Genomic DNA, 25,803 nt, shown 5'->3' with positions numbered 1-25,803 from the left:
ATTGCTCCTAAAGAAAATGCTAAGGCTTTGTTCTCTCGTAGAGTCAACGGAAGCGCCGTGGAGGAGCAGTTAATTCTAGGCAAGCTCGGAAACGAAACAGGCTGGTGGCTTCTACTGCAGAAATGGCTTCAGAGGCAGAGCCAATAGAACTTGAAGAAAGTGGTAAGCTTTCTTGTTAACTTGGGAAGAACATACAGTGCCTCTGGAGGGTTGGGGTCTTAGTTAATGTGTATTTCTGCCAGTTTCTAGGCCCGTTGCTGGGTAGGAAGGGAAACCTCTGATTTTAGAAAGCACCCAGTATGGCAGCTATAAACAGCAAGCCTACTGACAACTGTTGTGGTTTGTTGCTGAGGTGCGATGCGTTCACCACCAGTGACAGATGAGTTGTGTAAGAAAGGTGCTCAAGTGCTGCTCAGCCACCTGAAAGCCGCGTCTGATGAGCTGGGAGTTACTGCAGCTGCCGCTCCAGATGATGGCAGAGTAAGTTTGGGAGCTCCCAAGTTTGAAGAAGATAATTCAAAGTTCATCATTAGTCGTGCCCCGTCCCTCAAGGGAGAGGCAGTACTTGGTCAGTATGTGTTTACAAAAAACATCAGAATTTAGAAAGCCTCCTTGACCTCCTGAATGGATATTTAAATTGCCTTCTGAAATCCTAGGAAAGATTAAAGGTAACTGTTTGTCTCCAGGTAATTACATGTCTTTTTGAGTTTTTGCTGTGCATTTGACTATGAAAGGTTGAAAGAGGCATGAGACAGGAACATTTATGGCATGGTACTGCAAAATCATTGTATCCTCTGGGATTCATGCATTATTCTGTGTGATAAACGTTGTCCTATGTTAGAGGAATAATCTGTTGCTGCGTCCCTCCCGCAAGCTGGGGGCGTACAGCAGAACTGTATGCGGAGCTCAGCCGCTGTCCGTCCTGCACTGCGACTTGCAGGAGACAGCGGTGGTAATGCTCTGCGCTGGCTGTTGAGGGCAAAGCTGGAGTGAAATGTTGGCTGCGCTCCTGAAGAGAGGGGGGATAGGGCAAGGCTGAATCATACCTCGGCCTGTTACGTACTGGCAGGCAATTGTATTCCTCTGTGATCTCTGATCTTGATGTGTGTTGTGTTTTGAAGCTGGTGAAGAAGTAGTAGACCTCACATGTGAATCTTCTGAGCCTGTAGTCGTTGATCTAACTCACAACGATTCTGTTGTGGTAAGTAGTGAATGGCACGCCTATCTAAATGTGGTGGTCAGATTAGTTTTGTGTTGTGCTCCCCGATAGAATCGGGCTTTAAGGATAAGTTTTAAGTTCAACGTTGACTTGTCAGTGCCTGAAAGCCGTGCGTTACAGGTCAACACCGAAGCTGCTCTGGAGGTGCGCTTGCAGATAGTGAGAGGGTAATGTAGAACCGCTTTTTGCTCCAGGACTTGGGGAGAATATCTACCAGTCATGGGCAACGTAACAGAAGGAGATGCAATTGAAAGTTGAAGCTATGATAGCTACATCAAAGATATAGGCCAATCCTGTCAGAGAGATGCCAAGCACAACTGCAGCTGACCGTGGTACAAACTAGTTCCGTGTATTGCTCCAAGAAGTCTTAAAGAAATGCACTTTTTGTTTTTCCTGCTATTTCCAAAGCTAGAATAGTAGCTGATCCGGTCCACACTGCAGTTTATAACCTCAGTTTTGGGATGCCAGTGCTGCCGTGCAGAACCAGAACCGAGCAGCAGGAATAGCGTGGGGGTATCTCCTGCTGGGATTGTTCCCGAGCCGTGGCAAAGGAAAGGCCTGGAACTTTACGACACAATCTGCATTGCCCCGGCTCTGGTTCCGCCAAAGGCTATAGCGGGTTTGGGTTTTTTGGTTTTGTTTTTTCTTCAGCCGCTGCTAATCTAATTTGAAGTGTTTCTGGCTATCACACCTCAATTTTGCCTGTTTGAGGGAGACAGGGGGAAGGAATCTCCTCCAGCCTAAGCCAAATGAGGGTACTGAAAGAGGGGAGCCGGGAGGGGGGTGTTCAGATGGTTCCGAAGCTGCCCCCATTGCTGTCCCTTTGCAGCAGCGGGAGCAGAACCAGAAGCAACCACTCGCTTTCAGAGCAGCGGCTGATTTACTGTTGCTTTTGACATTCTTAATCAAAATAAGAGGGTGGCATCCTACCTTTCTTGGCTTGTTCTGTTGTAATTGCTCAGCTTATCTGGTGTTTGTATGTGACGCTGGGGGTGCACGCCAAAGTCTAACGGTATTTTCTTTTCTCTCCCTTCCCGTATGTATTGATGCAAGATTGTCGAAGGTGAGTTGATGTTTTACAATTGACAATGGAATTGTCCGAAACTTAGTTTTGGTTTTTTATTTTTTCTTTTCCAATGAACTTGAGCAGCGTGGATTGAAGCTGCGTTTCCCAAAAGACAAAGGACAGTGCTAAAGTATCTGGCCAGCGTCTCAGAGTATGGACCCAATCTGTGTTTTGATAGTCGCTGTCAGAGCTTGTAGAAAGTATCTGAAATGAAATACAGGAAAGCTGCTCAAAATATGTTTTCTTATTTTCCAAATGCAGCAGTTGAGTAAGCCCAAAGTTGATAATGATTTTAATTAGCACTGGAATATCTGCTTTGAAGAAGAAAACGTTGAAATGGTTTTTTTAGCCTGTATTGCAGTGAAGGAACTAAAGAAGAAAGTTATTTGTGGTCTTAGTTTTCACTTTCGTTACGTAGTCTAACATGCCACAAATTTAGTACTGGGAAGTATTAACGAGTATGGGGTTTTTTCTACTTTAGGTGTTACAATAGTTATAGGTATAAAGAATTTAATCCTTTACACCTTTCATATCTTCTGATTATAACATCTGAGACGTATTAGTATGTTGTTAGCTGCTTACTTTAGAATGTATTCTATTCTGTGCTCTGAAAGAAGCAAGAGCAAGTAAAAGTACTTGCAATAAATGTTGTGGGTGGATACTTATGCAGGAAGGAACTTCATTTTTGAGGCTATTTATGTAACTTTAATTGATGAGTGGTTGATTATTGTTACATATACACTGGAGTTGCAGAGTTTATTCCGTGCAATTTCCAATTGTTAAAAAGCGAAGAGCAGTTCTTTAACCTTTGGATGTTACAGACCAGGCAATTAAACATTTTTTTTAATCTCCTTTTATCTTGGGCAATATAACTCCATTTTCAAGTTACCTTAACTCAGGAGGAAGATGATGAAAATTTCAAAGGAGATACTGCTTTAAGGATTTTCACGATTTCCAAGTACTGTTCTTAAAAAGACCCATTTTATAGAAACTGCCTTTGAGCGGGGAGGTTTAGTTTGACAGAGAGAAAGAGTGGAGCAGTTTAGCATCATGCCTGGATAGAGCAGTGAGGAACCACAGCAGCTCCATAATTTACGTTTTTAGATTTAAGTGTCTCTTCTATCACTTTCGAAACTTTATGAAAAAAGCATTCTGTATTTTACCAGGCCTTTTTGTTGTGTGTGTGCTACCTTGCCATGCCACTTGGAAACTTAACTTCAATCCTCTCTCTCTGTCTCTCGTATCACACTGCAATTGTTGCAATTCCTCAACATCGTATCGTAGCATTCTCTGTTAGTAAGAATCAAGAGAGGTAGCTTCCCTTTATAGGGGAGATTTATTCACAGGTAGTGTAACTATGTGAAACTTAACGACACCAAGAATCTTTAAGATAGTGTCTTAGCTGTTTGTAGGGTGAATAGAGCAAATGTTTTGTGTTGATATGTAGCAGAATATTCACAATGTCTGGAAATGTTCAGCCTTAATATTTAGGAAACTAGTTTGTTTAAGATTGCTTTTAACCCAGCTGAATATGGTCCATTTACAATATGAACCATTACAGGCTATTTATAATCATGCATTTCAAGGATAGTTCCAGGGAGAGGTGTGTATATATGTATTTTTCCTGATGTATCTAACTTACCAAAATTAAATTACAGAGAATCAACGACAAAGGAGAAATCTCAGACTAAGAAGCCAGCGACAGTCGGACAGCTGTGTACTGAGTAGCGATGATGAAGATGAAGCAAGAGATAATGATGTGTATGTGACAGATAAAGTGTCTCGAGAATTGGGACCACTGGAAGATGACACTGCAAGTTCAAAGTATGTATGCCTCATGACCCACCAAACATTGAATTTTGCTTTTCTTATACATACAGGACTAAGTTATATTGCTATAGTCAGCTTTTTGAAGTCTTAACTTAGTCTAGTTAGTTCCCTCTTCCAATGAGTAGTACAACATCACACTTCACATGATGACCAAATGATGCCATTTGCACTTTAGGGTAAAAAGCCAGCCCAAGACAGATGTACAACTTTGCATACAGCCTTAAAGGTGAGTGTGGGGGTATGGCAAGGAAGGAGGATTAGTCACAGGCCATAGCTCATAATGTGTTGCATTTACTTTTCACACAAAGCTCTAGCAGTGATGTTAGATATGGAAATATTTTCACTGGTGTCGATGAGGCTTGGTATCACAAGACTGGCAGGCAGCAGCCTGGCAAATTCCAGTAAAAACTACTACTCATTCACTGCTTTCTTTACACCCTGCGCCAGTTAACTGCCTTTTTCTCTCGGAGTGGTAACTGTTCTTCCCAAGGTATGCCTGCAAGGCAATTGTGGAGGTAATACTGTTATGGCCAGTTTTTGTTCTGTCCTGTGTGTGTCATGGAGCTCTGATGTTTGCATGCGAGATGGCGATCTTGCTGTTCGGGTCAGGTGCCTGCACAGTAAAGACCCCATTCTGTGGAGAAACAGTAAACTCCTGCTGTAGGAGCACTCCATTATGTTAAGAAAGATGCAATGTATGAGACTAATTAAATGAAATCAGGTGTCCATGTGACTAAGGAAGACAAAGAACATGAGAATTGTGGTATAAACATTTTTTTTTAAAAGTGTTTTGGGGGAAAAAAAAATACAGGTTTTAATAAAGCTGGTGTGCTTTGAGCCTTTTAGACTACTGGAAGGCAATGTAGGAGAGAACTCGGGTATGGAAATTTTGGGTGTCAGGTCTTAAATATGCCACCAAAAGGGCTTACACTAGTCTAAAACATAGTGTATTTTACAGATGGATTTATAGATTAAATTTTTGTTGTTAAGTATGTAGGTGAATAAATCCCACTAATTAGTTAATATAAAAAAATTAATGTTTTGTTCCTTCAATCTCAAACTTCTCTGTTAAAGAACGTGCCTTCCTGCTCTGTTTAGGTGAGGCTGAAACAACTCTGTGCTGCAGCATTTAACATTGACAGAAAGGTACTCATGCTGGAGATTGCCGAATAACACTGTAGACGCCTCTGTGGCAGTGTTAGACTTGCTTATATGAAGGTTATCATCAATTGTAATTAATTAGTTGGTATTATAGCTGCTGCATAAAGAATTTGAGTAGTAAAAATGGGAGAATTAATGGAGTTAAATTATGTATGTGAAACTAGGGGTAGATGTTAGTAGTGCTCACTGCTTGAAGTTAACATTATGGGGTAAAGGATATCTCATGCTTTCCATTCCTGTTTTAATAAGTTACAAACTGTTGCTTAGCATGCGCGGTGACATAATAAAGCCAAAAGTTTACAGTAAAGACTTAAGCAGCTTGCTGTGATCATTTAAAATAGAGATTAATTTGTAAATAAAAGTGGCAGGAAGCTCTTTCTCTTTCTAACAGAGAATACTATTCAGCACTTACAGTGTGACACGTTCCTTACACAAATAGCTATGTCTGTGAGTAAGTGTGTGTGCAATACAGCTGTCATGGAGGCTGAAGGCAGGAGAGGTACATCTGTAACAACAGCTTGGTAACAGCCACCAAATCAGTCCTCCTTCTCTGAACTAGAAATTTATTTTTGAATGTTTCCTCACATTAGTGTGTTCTTGCCCTACATTTTGTAAGGAAGGAGTTCTTGGTGTGAATATGTTACTGGACTGGGATGTTGCTAAATTAAAATAGGGGATGTTTTAATTTGGCAATCTCTTTCACTTCTAGAATGAATACTTTCCAAAGGACAGCTAGATGGCTGTGTTACAAACCTCTTATTTAGCACCCGTTGAAGATTAATACTGCCATACGTACGCTGCACAGTGCTATAGGCTGCTGTTACTTGTAATAGCAGAGCAGGGTGACTAACTGCATCTTCCCCCTAATGGAAACCAAGACACTGGTTCCTTTCGGTAAGGGAGCCCCAAACTACTTAGTAAATGCAACAAACTGAGAGAGTTAAAGGTACGCAGGGATCTTCAGATGAAACGCGTCCTGGCTCATCTGCGCAGCCAGATGATTAAACAATGTTTTATGCATCGGTAACCCTCACTGCACGGTGAAATTAATGGATGCATGTTCTTTCTGGTTTTGTTCTCTCTACCGCAAGGCCGTCTGGTACTGTTAGCTGTCCGATTTGCATGGATGGCTACTCGGAGGTAAGGATCCACATGTTGCCATCGTTTCTTTTTGGTCGGAGGGGGAACGGGGCAGAGGGTGGGCAGCGCAACTCTGCTGGGCTGTGTGGGATGCCACGGGCAGCGGGCTTGAAGTACAGACCTTGGGCTGAAGGCGACACTAGCTTGTAACTCCGAGTCATTTCTTGGTGGTGTACGTAGAGGGAGAAACACTTTCCAAGATGGCACTGAAAGATCTTTGGGTTCCTTACTGTTGTTGTAGTGATGTACTGATTCCAGCTACTCCAAGTCCTATTTGCCTGGTGCCAGTAGACCAGCGAGGTTGAATTCTTTACTCCAATACCTGTTGCGGTTTCTTTTCTTCCAGATTGTGCAGAGTGGACGACTGATTGTGTCAACCAAATGCGGCCATGTCTTCTGCAGTCAGTGCCTCCGTGATTCCCTTAGGAATGCCAACTCTTGCCCGACCTGCAGGAAGAAACTCACTCACAGACAATATCATCCCATTTATATATGAGTACTTCTATTTCTCAGGACAGACTCAACTGGATTTTGGGGAAAATGTCATGTTTTCAGTGCTCTGAAGACTTAAAGAGCAGCAGGTTGTGCACACATCCAAATAAAACTGGGTTTTTTGGAGAATAACTTGTACATATATAGACAGCTTTTTTATGGTCCAAGCTGCTCCTTGTTATGTCCCTGGTTATGATGTTAAATTTACGACTGTCTCTAAACTAGACCAGCAGCCTGTATCAGCAAGGAAGCAGCTAATCCATTTCCTTCTACTTTTTTAATGCTTAAATAAGAGGGGTCTGACTATTTTGTTATTTCCTACTCTTTAAATTATTGCCACCATTGCATACAGCTACGGCATAGTTACCTTTCAAAATACAGACGAACGATTTGCCATTTCATTATGCTTTTGGTTTTACCCTGTAAGAAGCTCATGACTCTCTTGCTTTCTGCTCTACCATCTGTGCCCATGTAGAGTAAGTTCTGTAACGATGGATCGTTTTATCATAAATCAATATTAAATTGACAACCAGGGTAATGCAATAAAATAACCTGCTGTTAACCAGCAATCAGGTTTTTTAAGCAGAAGGCTTGAACATGTAGATGTCTTTATGAACTCCGTGAGATCTAAAGTGCGTAGACAAATTGCAACATGTACAATGTGAAAATACTTATTTGAATGTTTTAACTGCCAAGAATTCCTGTATTTGGATCACAACACAATTTATTTTCTAATGGGATGAGATGGTCTCTTGCGTTTACTACTGTTCTGTAGCGCTCTCTCCTGATAACTAAGGAGAATATAGTCTTCTCTAGGCTTGCTAGTGATGAATAAGAAGCAAATTGTATACTTTCCTCTTGTCAGCTGAATACCAAACTACCTACAGATCTTCTTTCTGTATCCAGTGTACCCAGCGTAATGCTTGAAGTTCGGTACGTTCCCTTCGCTGTTCTCTTCAGTTGTTATTCTGACACCTAACTGGTTTTAGCCTGGTGCATAGGATTAAAAATTAAATAATTGTATTGCCATGGATTTAGGAAGTGGAGGCTTTAAGAGATGTTTGGTAGCAATCTTGACTTGGCAGTGCTTTTTGAGAGTGAAGTTTAATCTTCCTTTGCCCTTAGGGTCGTCCAGCTTTCTTTAAGTGTGCGCTTTTAAAAAAGGAGACAAGTCAGATACATGTCCTAGGAGAGAGAAGTCCTCTATTGAAGCAAGGCAGGAATACACAGGTTTATGCACTGTTATCCAGTCACTTTGGGTTTTTTGTTTGTTTGTTTTTTGTTTTTTTCCAGGACTGAGTTTTAAATGTCTGCTTTAAACCTGTTACAGCTAAAATCTGCAAGCTGATGTGGAATCCCACATGAGCTGATACAAACAGGATTATAGTAATTAAAAGTAGATGAGATGATTAAAATCCGTATTTTATGATCTACATACGCAGTAGCCACGTCTATGAAGGTTGAAATTCGGTCTATAAAAGAAGTCCAAAATTAAACTCGGATGCCTTTTGGCAGTTGGTTGGTTATGATAAACCATGAGAAGCACAGTTCTGTGCTCTGAAGCAGCACAGTTGTAGGATGCATTTAGTTAACACCGGTCTCTGATGTGTCTTTGCTAACCTGTCCTAGGTACCTGTAGGAAGCCTTTAATTAAAGCAGCTCTTCTAATTCACTATCTCAAGTTCTTTATTGAAGATTGCAACCCAAAAGTAGAGGTTTGGGTTTTTTTATTAGGATGTTTAGGGATGTTTCTGGATGTAGTAATACAGACAGAGTTTTGTTCGGAAAGGCTAGCTTAAGAAATGCAATACCTTCCCCGCGCTGGTTTGGAATAGCTTTGGTTCCGCCCTGTTATCAGGAATATGCCGTTTCTGCAGTGTGGCAATATGGTAACTACTAAAAAGTTACACACGTTCAGTTACCATGTGCTCCCATTGGTAATATAAGCTACAAGCAAGGACTACAGCAGTCTCAGGATAGTGCGGTGACAACAGCGGCTGGGATTTGGGTCCCAAAAACCGTAGAAACAATGAAACAGTACTAAAGATTGCTTAAGGCATTGATTGCATGAAGAGAAGCAGCCCAATGTTAAAACTGTCAAGATATTTCAGGGCCACAGAAACAGCTTTCTCCCAATAGCTGAAAAAAGAGGAAACAAAAAAAGAAATACGGCCAGTTTTCCTTGGGCGGCTACTGTGCAAGAGGGACGATAAGAAGAGGACTTGCGGGATTACCTCTGGGGATGAGGGTGAGTCGCGTACCCGTGCATCTTCCGCAGTGTACTAGCCATAGCCTAAAATGACTTTGCACAACTCGCTCCATGTAAATACCACTTTATAGTTTGTGTCTCAATAGATCTAATGGTAATTTAGATACCACAAACTATAAAATATTTAACAAAGAAGTTTTTAGCTTTCGTGTACCGTGTGAAGTACCACAAATTTTGTGCATCTCAGAATGAATTTTAAGTCTCAATACATGGAAGAATACTGAATTGCGTTACACACTTTTTTTAGGGAAACAAAAAAGAAACCCCAGTATATTTGAGTTCCAGTGATGTTTCACATTGGCAAGAAGTGATAGATAATATAAAGATTTTTTCATTATGTAAATGTATGTCTTGTTGTATATAGTTCAATTTTTCCTGTATTTAATTGTATTCATGTCTGTCTGTCCCATCTATGTTGGACTCTGCTGGTAGGCAAACAGTTCTTTTAACAAGTGGAAATAAAACTATGGATTTGATCAATTGGAAGCGCTCGTTCTTTTAATCCCACTGTATTAATTGATTTGGAGGGGAAAAAAATCCTAAATCCCCAAACCTTTTAGTTCTTTGGGCCTGTGTGTGTCGTAGGGGGAGGAGGAGGCGGGGGAGGAGGAGGCGGGAGAGAGGAGGGGATGGCGGGGAGCAGGGGGAACTGGCGCGAGAGGGCTGACGTTGAAGGCCGGCAGGGTGTTGGGGTATCGCCCTGCTGCGAAGCTGCCGACGAAGCTCGTGTTGCCCGTTGCAGGCGCGTGGTGTGGGTGAGGCACCGCGCTGGAGAGCGGGCGAGGGGGAATGGCGAGGAGGGGAGCCGGCAGGTTTGGAAGTCGCTGTAAAGCTTATTTTATTTCTTCTCCAAACAAACTAAATAGATGCTGTTCCCTTGAAGTTTTTTTCCTGTCCCTCTGATTTGTCTTACATTTTTCAGAAGTTCCTTCTTCAAGGAAAAGAAGGAAAAACCCATTTCTATTCAGGCTGGCCATTTATGTATGTATAAGCAATTTATAGGGCATGTTCGCCAGGGTTGTTTTGTCTGCAAATGCACTGCATTAGAGGTCTACTTGTAATCTTATTTATTCGGTTGGTCTTAGAACAAGAGTTTTATGGCAGACCTGAACAGCTGCCGTGTGAGTAAATGTATTATTCTGAACTATGTTGCTGCTAATAACAGTCATTAAGTGCCTATTTTTTTCTATTGATCCTCGTTTACTGCACTGATGCCTTTCTGCACCTTCTAGTTGCACGTTCTGCTTCCCTGCCCCGTCTGACCGACTCTTGGCTGTGCTGGGGCACAGTTTTCCTTTCTGGTACGAAAAAGGTTCCCTGTGTTGTAGGATTTCAAAACGAGTCTGCAAAGAGAACGCGCGTTCCCTGGGCAGAGAACGTTACGGAAATGGTCGCCTGGGCGAGTCCCGCGCCGAGGATGCAGGAGGCTGAGAGTCAGTGCCCGGCTTTCTCTGACAGCAAATCCAAGCCTTGGTCTTCTGCGTCCCAGGTGAGAACATAGGGTCATTTGCTCATGTTTGTGAGGAAAATTCTTGAGTTACTATACATGTAAATGTAGGTTTGTGGTTTTTTTAAAGTATTTCCTGTCATGTGTAGCAGAAATCTTACAACCATCAAAACTGATTAGGTTTATGTTTTGGGAGGGGCTTATGCATAACAGTTCTGAAAACTTCACCTACTGTGACCAGAATCTGCCTGTGGGCTCACTGATCGTTACGCCTGGCACGTAACAGGTAGTCTAAGTCATTTAAGAACAGAATAGGCTATCTCAGTTGGAAGGGACCTGCGATGATTGTGTCGTCCAACGGCCTGACCACTGCAGGGCTGACCAAGAGTTAAAGCACGTTGTTAAGGGCACTGCCCAAATGCCTCTTAAGCACCGATGGGCTTGGGGCACCGACCACCGCTCTAGGAAGCCCGTCCCAGCGTTTGACCGCCCTCTCGGTAAAGAAATGCTTCCCGATGGCCAGTCTGAACCTCCCCTGGCGCAGCGGTGAACCCTTCCCACGCCTCCGATGACCAGATCCCAGGGAGAGGAGCTCAGCACCTCCTTCTCCATGTCCCCTCCTCAGGAAGCTGCAGATGGTGATGAGGTCGCCCCTCAGCCTCCTTTTCTCCAAACTAGAGAAGCCCAGAGTCCTCAGCCGCTCCTCACAGGACATGCCTTCCAGCCCTGTCACCAGCTTTGTTGCCCTCCTCTGGACGCATACAGTACCTGAACATCCTTCTTGAATTGCAGAGCCCAGACTGCACACGCTACTCAGGGTGAGGCCGCCCCAATGCTGACTACAGCGGGATAATCCCCTCTCTTGACCGGCTGGTCACGCTGGGTTTGATGCACCCCAGGATGCGGGTTGCCCCCTTGGCTGCCAGGGCACGCTGCTGGCTCCTACTGAGCCTGCTGTCAGCCAGCACCCCCAGATCCCTCTCTGCAGAGCTGCTCCCCAGCCGCTCCTCTCCCTGTTTATACTTGTGCCCGGTGTTACTCCATCCCAGGTGCAGAATCCAGCACTTGGACTTGTTAAATTTCATCCCATTAATCCTAGCCCAATGCTCCAATCTATCTAGATCCCTCTGCAAGGCCTCTGGTCCTTCAAGAGAGCCAACAGCACCTCCCAGTTTGGTATCATCAGCAAACTTGCTAATGGTGCATTCACCTCCTGCATCCAGATCATTGATAAAAATATTGAACAGAACTGGCTCTAGAATTGAGCCCTGAGGAACACTGCGGGTGGCTGGTCGCCAGCCCGATGTAGCCCTATTCACTGCAACCCCCTGAGCTCAGTCCTTCAGCCAGTCCTTCACCCAGTGCGCTGTGAACCCGCTCATCCCACAGCTGGACAACTTGTCCATAAGGATGCTGGCAGGGACAGTATCCAAAGCCTTACTAAACTCCAGAAAACCTACATCCACCACCTTCCCGTCATCCACTAGGCAGGTGACCTTATCAGAGAAGATTATAAAATTATGTGAACCCATGTTGACTGTGCCTGATGATTGCATTATTCTTTAAATGCCTTTCCGTACTACCCAGTATGATCTCTGTAATTTTTCCAGGAACTGAGCTTAGCCTAAAAGCTCTGTAGTTCCCTGGGTTTTCCCTCACGCCCTTCTTGTAAACTGGAATAACACTGGTTGGCTTCCAGTCAGCAGGGACCTCCCCAGACTCCCAAGGCCTTTGGTAGGTGATCAAGAGGGGTCCTGTCATAACGTCTGCCAGGTCCTTCAGTTCTCTGGGGTGAATCCCACCAGGCCCCATGGACTTGGGAACGTTCAGCTGATAGAGCTGGTCCCTGACGATTTCAGTGCCCACAAATGGGAAGTCGCTGTTCCCACACTCAGGGTCCTCTGACTCAGGGGACCGGGCAGCCCAAGGTCTATCAGTATTATTAAAGACTGAGGCAAAGAAAAAAAAAAGCGCATTCAATGCCGCTGCTTTATCTTCATCCCTGTTAGTCAGGTGACCATCTTCAACAAGTATGGGGCCAATGTTTTCTCTAGACCACCTTTAGCTTTTGCAATCCAGTGCCAGTTTTAAAATGACAAAATGGGAGAAAATTGATGAGTGGCGCATTGCGTTGCTTAAAACTGTGCATAAATCTATCTTTGGACTTAGTACAAGGACCAAACTTAGTGTAAGGATTTTTCTCAAGCCTGTTTTGTTTTAATAATGTCCCAATTCAGTGTTAATGGGTCTCTTAAGGAAGTGATCGAAGAAATATAGAGGAAGCTTAAGAGGAAAAAAAAAAAATCAGTCAGGCTTCCTTTAACTCAAGGTTATGATTGACTGCCGGTGCCCTTCTATCCCACTGCATGGCTTCAGTGTTTCTTAACCTGAGAATAGATTAATAGCCTGCTAAAGTAGTTTTGATCTTTCTACTGACACAGGAAAAGAAAAAAAAAAAGGGGGGGGGGGCAGGGGAGATCCCACAATCCATAATGAGGCTGTGATGAGGAGAATGCAAAGGTCATCCAAGCTTTGGTACGATGACTTTTCTATTTAACTCACGGGGATTTATGATTCTATGATTGGATACGCACCCAGCTCAAACCTAACATCAGTGCAAGTCCTCCTGCCCTCTTCGAAGTCCTTCATTACTGACTTCAGTACAGATGGTGAAGTTTGTGGGAGCCAGAGTAAACTCAGCAGTGGTCAGTTGTATACTGATCCGTGTATTTAGGAGGACTATAAACTAGTTATGGATTGGTTGTATGCCTTTAGGTGATGTCTTTGTGCGTCCATTGGTGCTCTTGTCTTGTCTTGCCTGAAGCCCCTACAACTCTTGTTTAGAGAAGACTAATTACCTGGGAACTATCAACTCCAGAAATCTGGCATTGGGCATTATTTCATTTTGGTTTTGAGGCCATAACATGATGTCTACACCTTGACAGCAGCCCCGCTCCATCCCTTTTCTAGGATAACAGTGTTCGCGGTCTAGATAGAGACGAGGGCCTACACAATCCACCGGAATGGGCGCCTTTGAAGCTGATGTAATAATCCAGAACTGTGACAGGAGCGGTGAGCTAACTCTTCTAGATTGTTCGGGACCGTGGAGGACTCGTGCAGTCAAGCGGCTTCGTCGCCAAAGCAGTGGATTATCCTGCGTATGCGTTTCTTCCCACTTGTTCGCTGAGGTTTGCTTTGTCACAGCTCCGGGAGCAGCTTTGGCCTGTTCCTGGCTGTGCCCTTCTTCTGAAGGACTCTGTGCTGCTCTCTGCAGCGTAGGTCAAGGTCAGTATCTGGAGCAAGTGCATTTCTGCTTTGCCTTCATGGTTTGTTGACCGCGGTGGAACGAGTCTTCTAGTAAGGCTTGCCTTTGGATTACGTTACTTAACTAGCTTTAAGGCTTGCCAGGGCTTCTGTGCTGTCAGACCTGTAAAAAACATATGGGGGCAGGGAATTCTAGATGGTTTCAGACCCACGGAGGAAAAAACAACTGTGTGTCAAGAGGCGGGGTTTTTTTAAGATGGATTTGTAACAAAGCTTTCTGTAGGCTCGGTCATTGGACACCAAGTTGTCTGTCAAGGCCTTTTTTTGGTCTTTTGTGCAGTAAAATGCAAGTTTTCTGGCAGGCTTGATTCCCAGGCTTTATAACCGCTTTACAATTTCTTTCAAAGAAAATATTTCACCTACTGATTTGTAATGCTTTCTCTTCTAAAATTAGTTATCTGGCTTGTTTGGGGTCCTCCCGCTGCCCCCCCCAGCTCCTCATTGCATGTTGGACACAGGATAATTTTACCATGACCAAGCCTTAAGATGTGAACTTCTGTACCGCACACAAACATTGCCTCCAGAGTCAGTCAGTTGTTTTTCAGTTAAACTTAATTGGGATTCCTTAGTATTTTTCCAGTTTGCTAACAAACTAGCTTGTTCTGGTGCTTAGTTTAGGAAAAGGCTAAGAATGACTGAGACTTCAGGCCCCGCTGTAGGTGTCTGAGGCTCAAACACCAAGCTCTGGGACTGCCCCTCCAGCTTGGGACAGAACCTGGTGACTCAGGAATGGGACTCTGGGAGAGGGGGTGGATGTAAGAGAACAGCCATCACAGACAGGTAACCTTCTCTCTTCTTTTCTTACAGGTTTGGAAGAAGATTGTTCTCAGATACTGAGAAATCGGGACTTTTTAACAGTGTACTACCTAAAGGAATATACGGAAGTGACAATTGTAGCTTCCCTGCAATTAATTTTGTTGGTGTTGGTACCTCTTGCTTTTTCTGTGGTTTTAGATCAAGAAACACCATGAGCGCAGTAAGTATTTTACTGCTCAAGGCAAACCTGATTCTTAAAACGTGTTGTTTATGGTGCCTCTGTAAATGTTTGTAAGCGTTTGCAGTAAATGCCCTGGAACATAAGCATGTGAAAGCTTCACGTAACTGCATGTTCTGTGATGCTGAAGATGTTTAATCTCGCTGGGTGCTAGCAGTAGTTCAGAAATGCTTACGATGTGAGCAAAAACCTTAGGTCAGACTGATTCCGATGGCTGGCTGGAAGCGAACATCTGACATAACTGTGAACTAGTCTTCCCACTTCTCTCAAACCATCGCGATATGTGTTTTCCTTTGTGACCCAACTGGTAAGACATCTGGGGTGATGGCTTTTCCGTGATGCGAGGCTTTCAGGTGGGAACGACCCATCCACCGTTCTTTGCCTGTTGCAGCCTTTCAGGGGAGTGTTTTGTGCCTCCTTGTGTGCTTGCATTGGTGCTGCAAAGATGAGGGCCACGTTAACATTGCTCCTAAAGAAAATGCTAAGGCTTTGTTCTCTTGTAGAGTCAACGGAAGCGCCGTGGAGGAGCAGTTAATTCTAGGCAAGCTCGGAAACGAAACAGGCTGGTGGCTTCTACTGCAAGAAGGGCTTCAGAAGCAGAGCCAATAGAACTTGAAGAAAGTGGTAAGCTTTCTTGTTGCTGAGGTGCGATGCGTTCACCACCAGTGATAGATGAGTTGTGTAAGAAAGGTGCTCAAGTGCTGCTCAGCCACCTGAAAGCCGCGTCTGATGAGCTGGGAGTTACTGCAGCTGCCGCTCCAGATGATGGCAGAGTAAGTTTGGGAGCTCCCAAGTTTGAAGAAGATAATTCAAAGTTTGTCATTAGTCGTGCCCCGTCCCTCAAGGGAAAATTTGCAGCATGGTACTGTAAAATCATTGTATCCTCTGGGATTCATGCATTATTCTGTGTGATAAACGTTGTCCTATGTTAGAGGAATAATCTGTTGCTGCGTCCCTCCCGCAGGCTGGGGGCGTACAGCAGAACTGTATGCGGAGCTCAGCCGCTGTCCGTCCTGCACTGCGACTTGCAGGAGACAGCGGTGGTAATGCTCTGCGCTGGCTGTTGAGGGCAAAGCTGGAGTGAAATGTTGGCTGCGCTCCTGAAGAGAGGGGGGATAGGGCAAGGCTGAATCATACCTCGGCCTGTTACGTACTGGCAGGCAATTGTATTCCTCTGCGATCTCTGATCTTGATTCTAATGTTGTGTTTTTTAAAGCTGTTGAAGAAGTAGTAGACCTCACACGTGAATCTTCTGAGCCCGTGGTCATTGATCTAACTCATGACGATTCTGTTGTGGTAAGTAGTGAATGGCACGCCTATCTAAATCTGGTGGTCAGATTAGTTTTGTGTTGTGCTCCCCGATAGAATCGGGCTTTAAGGTTAAGTTTTAAGTTCAACATTGACTTGTCAGTGCCTGAAAGCCGTGCGTTACAGGTCAACACCAAAGCTGCTCTGGAGGTGCTGCTTAGCAAAACCCTTCCTGGGCACAGCAATACAGCCTCGTTTTCTCCGGCTGTTGTAAATCTGCATGGGTACTTTTCCTGAAAAAATGGCTGGTTAAATCCCACTGAATCCTACTGATAAGTACTAAGCTTGAGGAATCTGGAAGACTGAACACTAAGGCATTGAAAAATTCTATGGAAATGCATATTTAACCTATGTTTGACGATGTGTACAGCAAAAATAAATGGATGTCATGAATGTGGCAGTAAAACTTAGGCTTAATCCTTACAAGATTTGGGGCCTAGTTTACCAAGGCCCCAAATCTTGTAAGGATTAAGCCTAAGTTTTAGGCTGTTCAAAAAGCTCATCGTCTGGGCTTGTTCAAAAGCTCATCGTCTGGGCTTGTCTTCTGGCATCTAAATAAGTAACCTGACTCGAAGGGTTAAAACGTGACTCTGATTTAACACTTTAGACTGAGTTCACGTTCAACACAAATGGACCTAAGAACGCATCAACATCTGTGAGTATCACTTGCAGATTGTGGAAGAGTAATGTAGAATAGCTTTTTGCTCCAGGACTTGGGGAGAATATCTACCGGTCATGGGCAACGTAACAGAAGGAGATGCAATTGAAAGTTGAAGCTATGATAGATACCATAGATCAAAGGTATAGGCCAATGATTTAAATACAAAGTGAGGGAGATCACAGTAAGCCTTTGGTTTCACAACTGTGAAGTGTTCAGCTGCAACGTTGGTCTAAGGCTCTCCTGTCAGAGAGATGCCAAGCGCAACTGCAGCTGACCGTGGTACAAACTAGTTCCGTGTATTGCTCCAAGAAGTCTTAAAGAAATGCACTTTTTGTTTTTCCTGCTATTTCCAAAGCTAGAATAGTAGCTGATCCGGTCCACACTGCAGTTTATAACCTCAGTTTTGGGATGCCAGTGCTGCCGTGCAGAACCAGAACCGAGCAGCAGGAATAGCGTGGGGGTATCTCCTGCTGGGATTGTTCCCGAGCCGTGGCAAAGGAAAGGCCTGGAACTTTACGACACAACCTGCATTGCCCCGGCTCTGGTTCCGCCAAAGGCTATAGCGGGTTTGGGTTTTTTGGTTTTGTTTTTTCTTCAGCCGCTGCTAATCTAATTTGAAGTGTTTCTGGCTATCACACCTCAATTTTGCCTGTTTGAGGGAGACAGGGGGAAGGAATCTCCTCCAGCCTAAGCCAAATGAGGGTACTGAAAGAGGGGAGCCGGGAGGGGGGTGTTCAGATGGTTCCGAAGCTGCCCCCATTGCTGTCCCTTTGCAGCAGCGGGAGCAGAACCAGAAGCAACCACTCGCTTTCAGAGCAGCGGCTGATTTACTGTTGCTTTTGACATTCTTAATCAAAATAAGAGGGTGGCATCCTACCTTTCTTGGCTTGTTCTGTTGTAATTGCTCAGCTTATCTGGTGTTTGTATGTGACGCTGGGGGTGCACGCCAAAGTCTAACGGTATTTTCTTTTCTCTCCCTTCCCGTATGTATTGATGCAAGATTGTCGAAGGTGAGTTGATGTTTTACAATTGATAATGGAATTGTCCTAAACCCTATTTTTTTTTTTTTTGTTTTCTTTTCCAATGAACTTGAGCAGCATGGATTGAAGCTGCGTTTCCCAAAAGACAAAGGACAGTGCTAAAGTATCTGACCAGCGTCTCAGAGAATGGACCCAATCTGTGTTTGATAGTCGCTGTCAGAGCTTGTAGAAAGTATCTGAAATGAAATACAGGAAAGCTGCTCAAAATATGTTTTCTTATTTTCCAAATGCAGCAGTTGAGTTAGCCCAAAGTTGATAATAGTTTTAATTAGCACTGGATATCTGCTGATTTTAGAAAGCACCCAGTATGGCAGCTATAAACAGCAAGCCTACTGACAGCTGTTGTGGTTTGTTGCTGAGGTGCGATGCGTTCACCACCAGTGATAGATGAGTTGTGTAAGAAAGGTGCTCAAGTGCTGCTCAGCCACCTGAAAGCCGCGTCTGATGAGCTGGGAGTTACTGCAGCTGCCGCTCCAGATGATGGCAGAGTAAGTTTGGGAGCTCCCAAGTTTGAAGAAGATAATTCAAAGTTTGTCATTAGTCGTGCCCCGTCCCTCAAGGGAAAATTTGCAGCATGGTACTGTAAAATCATTGTATCCTCTGGGATTCATGCATTATTCTGTGTGATAAACGTTGTCCTATGTTAGAGGAATAATCTGTTGCTGCGTCCCTCCCGCAAGCTGGGGGCGTACAGCAGAACTGTATGCGGAGCTCAGCCGCTGTCCGTCCTGCACTGCGACTTGCAGGAGACAGCGGTGGTAATGCTCTGCGCTGGCTGTTGAGGGCAAAGCTGGAGTGAAATGTTGGCTGCGCTCCTGAAGAGAGGGGGGATAGGGCAAGGCTGAATCATACCTCGGCCTGTTACGTACTGGCAGGCAATTGTATTCCTCTGCAATCTCTGATCTTGATTCTAATGTTGTGTTTTTTAAAGCTGTTGAAGAAGTAGTAGACCTCACACGTGAATCTTCTGAGCCCATGGTCATTGATCTAACTCATGACGATTCTGTTGTGGTAAGTAGTGAATGGCACGCCTATCTAAATGTGGTGGTCAGATTAGTTTTGTGTTGTGCTCCCCGATAGAATCGGGCTTTAAGGTTAAGTTTTAAGTTCAACGTTGACTTGTCAGTGCCTGAAAGCCGTGCGTTACAGGTCAACACCAAAGCTGCTCTGGAGGTGCTGCTTAGCAAAACCCTTCCTGGGCACAGCAATACAGCCTCATTTTCTCCGGCTGTTGTAAATCTGCATGGGTACTTTTCCTGAAAAAATGGCTGGTTAAATCCCACTGAATCCTACTGATAAGTACTAAGCTTGAGGAATCTGGAAGACTGAACACTAAGGCATTGAAAAATTCTATGGAAATGCATATTTAACCTATGTTTGACGATGTGTACAGCAAAAATAAATGGATGTCATGAATGTGGCAGTAAAACTTAGGCTTAATCCTTACAAGATTTGGGGCCTAGTTTACCAAGGCCCCAAATCTTGTAAGGATTAAGCCTAAGTTTTAGGCTGTTCAAAAAGCTCATCGTCTGGGCTTGTTCAAAAGCTCATCGTCTGGGCTTGTCTTCTGGCATCTAAATAAGTAACCTGACTCGAAGGGTTAAAACGTGACTCTGATTTAACACTTTAGACTGAGTTCACGTTCAACACAAATGGACCTAAGAACACATCAACATCTGTGAGTATCACTTGCAGATTGTGGAAGAGTAATGTAGAATAGCTTTTTGCTCCAGGACTTGGGGAGAATATCTACCGGTCATGGGCGACGTAACAGAAGGAGATGCAATTGAAAGTTGAAGCTATGATAGATACCATAGATCAAAGGTATAGGCCAATGATTTAAATACAAAGTGAGGGAGATCACAGTAAGCCTTTGGTTTCACAACTGTGAAGTGTTCAGCTGCAACGTTGGTCTAAGGCTCTCCTGTCAGAGAGATGCCAAGTGCAACTGCAGCTGACCGTGGTACAAACTAGTTCCGTGTATTGCTCCAAGAAGTCTTAAAGAAATGCACTTTTTGTTTTTCCTGCTATTTCCAAAGCTAGAATAGTAGTTGATCCGGTCCACACTGCAGTTTATAACCTCAGTTTTGGGATGCCACTGCTGCCGTGCAGAACCAGAACCGAGCAGCAGGAATAGCGTGGGGGTATCTCCTGCTGGGATTGTTCCCGAGCCGTGGCAAAGGAAAGGCCTGGAACTTTATGACACAACCTGCATTGCCCCGGCTCTGGTTCCGCCAAAGGCTATAGCGGGTTTGGGTTTTTTGGTTTTGTTTTTTCTTCAGCCGCTGCTAATCTAATTTGAAGTGTTTCTGGCTATCACACCTCAATTTTGCCTGTTTGAGGGAGACAGGGGGAAGGAATCTTCTCCAGCCTAAGCCAAATGAGGGTACTGAAAGAGGGGAGCCGGGAGGGGGGTGTTCAGATGGTTCCGAAGCTGCCCCCATTGCTGTCCCTTTGCAGCAGCGGGAGCAGAACCAGAAGCAACCACTCGCTTTCAGAGCAGCGGCTGATTTACTGTTGCTTTTGACATTCTTAATCAAAATAAGAGGGTGGCATCCTACCTTTCTTGGCTTGTTCTGTTGTAATTGCTCGGCTTATCTGGTGTTTGTATGTGACGCTGCGGGTGCACGCCAAAGTCTAACGGTATTTTCTTTTCTCTCCCTTCCCGTATGTATTGATGCAAGATTGTCGAAGGTGAGTTGATGTTTTACAATTGATAATGGAATTGTCCTAAACCCTATTTTTTTGTTTTGTTTTCTTTTCCAATGAACTTGAGCAGCGTGGATTGAAGCTGCGTTTCCCAAAAGACAAAGGACAGTGCTAAAGTATCTGGCCAGCGTCTCAGAGTATGGACCCAATCTGTGTTTGATAGTCGCTGTCAGAGCTTGTAGAAAGTATCTGAAATGAAATACAGGAAAGCTGCTCAAAATATGTTTTCTTATTTTCCAAATACAGCAGTTGAGTAAGCCCAAAGTTGATAATAATTTTAATTAGCACTGAAATATCTGCTGATTTTAGAAAGCACCCAGTATGGCAGCTATAAACAGCAAGCCTACTGACAGCTGTTGTGGTTTGTTGCTGAGGTGCGATGCGTTCACCACCAGTGATAGATGAGTTGTGTAAGAAAGGTGCTCAAGTGCTGCTCAGCCACCTGAAAGCCGCGTCTGATGAGCTGGGAGTTACTGCAGCTGCCCCTCCAGATGATGGCAGAGTAAGTTTGGGAGCTCCCAAGTTTGAAGAAGATAATTCAAAGTTTGTCATTAGTCGTGCCCCGTCCCTCAAGGGAAAATTTGCAGCATGGTACTGTAAAATCATTGTATCCTCTGGGATTCATGCATTATTCTGTGTGATAAACGTTGTCCTATGTTAGAGGAATAATCTGTTGCTGCGTCCCTCCCGCAAGCTGGGGGCGTACAGCAGAACTGTATGCGGAGCTCAGCCGCTGTCCGTCCTGCACTGCGACTTGCAGGAGACAGCGGTGGTAATGCTCTGCGCTGGCTGTTGAGGGCAAAGCTGGAGTGAAATGTTGGCTGCGCTCCTGAAGAGAGGGGGGATAGGGCAAGGCTGAATCATACCTCGGCCTGTTACGTACTGGCAGGCAATTGTATTCCTCTGCGATCTCTGATCTTGATTCTAATGTTGTGTTTTTTAAAGCTGTTGAAGAAGTAGTAGACCTCACACGTGAATCTTCTGAGCCCGTGGTCATTGATCTAACTCATGACGATTCTGTTGTGGTAAGTAGTGAATGGCACGCCTATCTAAATCTGGTGGTCAGATTAGTTTTGTGTTGTGCTCCCCGATAGAATCGGGCTTTAAGGTTAAGTTTTAAGTTCAACATTGACTTGTCAGTGCCTGAAAGCCGTGCGTTACAGGTCAACACCAAAGCTGCTCTGGAGGTGCTGCTTAGCAAAACCCTTCCTGGGCACAGCAATACAGCCTCGTTTTCTCCGGCTGTTGTAAATCTGCATGGGTACTTTTCCTGAAAAAATGGCTGGTTAAATCCCACTGAATCCTACTGATAAGTACTAAGCTTGAGGAATCTGGAAGACTGAACACTAAGGCATTGAAAAATTCTATGGAATTGCATATTTAACCTATGTTTGACGATGTGTACAGCAAAAATAAATGGATGTCATGAATGTGGCAGTAAAACTTAGGCTTAATCCGTACAAGATTTGGGTCCTAGTTTACCAAGGCCTTAGATGTTCAAAAGCTCATCGTCTGGGCTTGTCTTCTGGCATCTAAATAAGTAACCTGACTCGAAGGGTTAAAACGTGACTCTGATTTAACACTTTAGACTGAGTTCACGTTCAACACAAATGGACTTAAGAACGCATCAACATCTGTGAGTATCACTTGCAGATTGTGGAAGAGTAATCTAGAACAGCTTTTTGCTCCAGGACTTGGGGAGAATATCTACCGGTCATGGGCGACGTAACAGAAGGAGATGCAATTGAAAGTTGAAGCTATGATAGATACCATAGATCAAAGGTATAGGCCAATGATTTAAATACAAAGTGAGGGAGATCACAGTAAGCCTTTGGTTTCGCAACTATGAAGTGTTCAGCTGCAACGTTGGTCTAAGGCTCTCCTGTCAGAGAGATGCCAAGCGCAACTGCAGCTGACCGTGGTACAAACTAGTTCCGTGTATTGCTCCAAGAAGTCTTAAAGAAATGCACTTTTTGTTTTTCCTGCTATTTCCAAAGCTAGAATAGTAGTTGATCCGGTCCACACTGCAGTTTATAACCTCAGTTTTGGGATGCCACTGCTGCCGTGCAGAACCAGAACCGAGCAGCAGGAATAGCGTGGGGGTATCTCCTGCTGGGATTGTTCCCGAGCCGTGGCAAAGGAAAGGCCTGGAACTTTACGACACAACCTGCATTGCCCCGGCTCTGGTTCCGCCAAAGGCTATAGCGGGTTTGGGTTTTTTGGTTTTGTTTTTTCTTCAGCCGCTGCTAATCTAATTTGAAGTGTTTCTGGCTATCACACCTCAATTTTGCCTGTTTGAGGGAGACAGGGGGAAGGAATCTCCTCCAGCCTAAGCCAAATGAGGGTACTGAAAGAGGGGAGCCGGGAGGGGGGTGTTCAGATGGTTCCGAAGCTGCCCCCATTGCTGTCCCTTTGCAGCAGCGGGAGCAGAACCAGAAGCAACCACTCGCTTTCAGAGCAGCGGCTGATTTACTGTTGCTTTTGACATTCTTAATCAAAATAAGAGAGTGGCATCCTACCTTTCTTGGCTTGTTCTGTTGTAATTGCTCGGCTTATCTGGTGTTTGTATGTGACGCTGCGGGTGCATACCAAAGTCTAACGGTATTTTCTTTTCTCTCCCTTCCCGTATGTATTGATGCAAGATTGTCGAAGGTGAGTTGATGTTTTACAATTGATAATGGAATTGTCCTAAACCCTATTTTTTTTTTTTTTTTTTCTTTTCCAATGAACTTGAGCAGCATGGATTGAAGCTGCGTTTCCCAAAAGACAAAGGACAGTGCTAAAGTATCTGGCCAGCGTCCAGAGAATGGATCCAATCTGTGTTTGATAGTCGCTGTCAGAGCTTGTAGAAAGTATCTGAAATGAAATACAGGAAAGCTGCTCAAAATATGTTTTCTTATTTTCCAAATGCAGCAGTGGAGTTAGCCCAAAGTTGATAATAGTTTTAATTAGCACTGAAATATCTGCTTTGAATAAGAAAATATTGAAAGGGTTTTTTAGCCTGTATTGCAGTCAAGGAACTAAAGAAGAACGTTACAGAGTATTTATAATTGTGTGGTTCCAGGATAGTTCCAGGGCTATATATTTTCTAACATTACTAACTTACCAAAATTATATTACAGAGAATGAATGGCAAAGGGGAAATCTCAGACAAAGAGGCCAGCGACAGTCCGATATCTGTGTACTGATTAGCGATGATGAAGATGAAACAAGAGATAATGATGCGTATGTTACAGAGACAGTGTCTTCCTAAATTCTGATTTCTGATATATGGTGGAAACTGATTTCTTCCACGCTTTTGGGTTCTGTTTGACTATTGTGTGAGAACTTCAGACCTGAAATGTAATTGCATTTCTAGAAGAGAACTCATTCAAAAAAACTCCCCAAAATCCAACAGAACCTATTGTTCTGTTGTTCATGAAATCATTATCTAGTGTATCTTATGATATGCATTGAGCAATGCTGAAATGCTTGCAGTATATAAAAGATACAGCCGAAGAGTCTGAAAATATGCTTCATATGCTCACGCATTTTGTAAGGAAGGAGTTCTTGGTGTGAATATGTTACTGGACTGGGATGTTGCTAAATTAAAATAGGGGATGTTTTAATTTGGCAATCTCTTTCACTTCTAGAATGAATACTTTCCAAAGGACAGCTAGATGGCTGTGTTACAAACCTCTTATTTAGCACCCGTTGAAGATTAATACTGCCATACGTACGCTGCACAGTGCTATAGGCTGCTGTTACTTGTAATAGCAGAGCAGGGTGACTAACTGCATCTTCCCCCTAATGGAAACCAAGACACTGGCTCCTTTCGGTAAGGGAGCCCCAAACTACTTAGTAAATGCAACAAACTGAGAGAGTTAAAGGTACGCAGGGATCTTCAGATGAAACGCGTCCTGGCTCATCTGCGCAGCCAGATGATTAAACAATGTTTTATGCATCGGTAACCCTCACTGCACGGTGAAATTAATGGATGCATGTTCTTTCTGGTTTTGTTCTCTCTACCGCAAGGCCGTCTGGTACTGTTAGCTGTCCGATTTGCATGGATGGCTACTCGGAGGTAAGGATCCACATGTTGCCATCGTTTCTTTTTGGTCGGAGGGGGAACGGGGCAGAGGGTGGGCAGCGCAACTCTGCTGGGCTGTGTGGGATGCCACGGGCAGCGGGCTTGAAGTACAGACCTTGGGCTGAAGGCGACACTAGCTTGTAACTCCGAGTCATTTCTTGGTGGTGTACGTAGAGGGAGAAACACTTTCCAAGATGGCACTGAAAGATCTTTGGGTTCCTTACTGTTGTAGTAGTGATGTACTGATTCCAGCTACTCCAAGTCCTATTTTCCTGGTGCCAGTAGACCAGCGAGGTTGAATTCTTTACTCCAATACCTGTTGCGGTTTCTTTTCTTCCAGATTGTGCAGAGTGGACGACTGATTGTGTCAACCAAATGCGGCCATGTCTTCTGCAGTCAGTGCCTCCATAATTCCCTTAGGAATGCCAACTCTTGCCCAGCCTGCAGGAAGAAACTCACTCACAGAGAATGTCATCCCATTTATATATGAGTACTTCTATTTCTCAGGACAGACTCAACTGGATTTTGGGGAAAATGTCATGTTTTCAGTGCTCTGAAGACTTAAAGAGCAGCAGGTTGTGCACACATCCAAATAAAACTGGGTTTTTTGGAGAATAACTTGTACATATATAGACAGCTTTTTTATGGTCCAAGCTGCTCCTTGTTATGTCCCTGGTTATGATGTTAAATTTACGACTGTCTCTAAACTAGACCAGCAGCCTGTATCAGCAAGGAAGCAGCTAATCCATTTCCTTCTACTTTTTTAATGCTTAAATAAGAGGGGTCTGACTATTTTGTTATTTCCTACTCTTTAAATTATTGCCACCATTGCATACAGCTACGGCATAGTTACCTTTCAAAATACAGACGAACGATTTGCCATTTCATTATGCTTTTGGTTTTACCCTGTAAGAAGCTCATGACTCTCTTGCTTTCTGCTCTACCATCTGTGCCCATGTAGAGTAAGTTCTGTAACGATGGATCGTTTTATCATAAATCAATATTAAATTGACAACCAGGGTAATGCAATAAAATAACCTGCTGTTAACCAGCAATCAGGTTTTTTAAGCAGAA

The 25,803-nt window shown here is 44.0% G+C and overlaps 2 protein-coding genes across 2 annotated transcripts in view; both read left to right on the top strand.

The window, feature by feature from the left end:
• Nucleotides 1-9,636, top strand: part of LOC309592487 (E3 ubiquitin-protein ligase RNF4-like) — a gene marked incomplete at its 5' end in the record, with an annotated part of 17,520 nt that extends 7,884 nt beyond the window's left edge. The window contains 5 exon segments of the mRNA XM_082315913.1: nucleotides 42-162; nucleotides 1,122-1,208; nucleotides 3,944-4,109; nucleotides 6,368-6,416; nucleotides 6,763-9,636. Coding sequence (XP_082172039.1) covers nucleotides 42-162; nucleotides 1,122-1,208; nucleotides 3,944-4,109; nucleotides 6,368-6,416; nucleotides 6,763-6,912 — 573 coding nt within the window. The 3' untranslated portion in view covers nucleotides 6,913-9,636.
• On the top strand, nucleotides 9,074-25,803 carry LOC309592486 (E3 ubiquitin-protein ligase RNF4-like). The gene is made up of 13 exons (XM_082315912.1): nucleotides 9,074-9,156; nucleotides 10,506-10,666; nucleotides 13,595-13,909; nucleotides 14,756-14,924; nucleotides 15,446-15,566; nucleotides 16,159-16,290; nucleotides 18,883-18,962; nucleotides 20,636-20,645; nucleotides 21,606-21,685; nucleotides 23,303-23,312; nucleotides 23,783-23,885; nucleotides 24,675-24,723; nucleotides 25,070-25,803. The coding sequence occupies exons 4-13, from the start codon at nucleotides 14,916-14,918 to the stop codon at nucleotides 25,217-25,219; spliced, it is 744 nt and encodes a 247-aa protein (XP_082172038.1). The 5' UTR covers nucleotides 9,074-9,156; nucleotides 10,506-10,666; nucleotides 13,595-13,909; nucleotides 14,756-14,915; the 3' UTR covers nucleotides 25,220-25,803.

This window comes from Platalea leucorodia (assembly GCF_965183815.1).
Source record: "Platalea leucorodia genome assembly, chromosome: 6".
In the NCBI taxonomy this organism is placed as follows: Eukaryota; Metazoa; Chordata; class Aves; order Pelecaniformes; family Threskiornithidae; genus Platalea; species Platalea leucorodia.
Note: the sequence above shows the minus strand (reverse complement) of the source record. Positions and strands in the feature narration are given on the sequence as shown.

Coding starts and splice junctions, on each gene's coding strand:
- LOC309592486 (XM_082315912.1), top strand. Junction 23,886..24,674: donor GAAACAAGAGATAATGATGC/GTATGTTACAGA, acceptor CTCTACCGCAAG/GCCGTCTGGTACTGTTAGCT. Junction 24,724..25,069: donor GCATGGATGGCTACTCGGAG/GTAAGGATCCAC, acceptor CTTTTCTTCCAG/ATTGTGCAGAGTGGACGACT.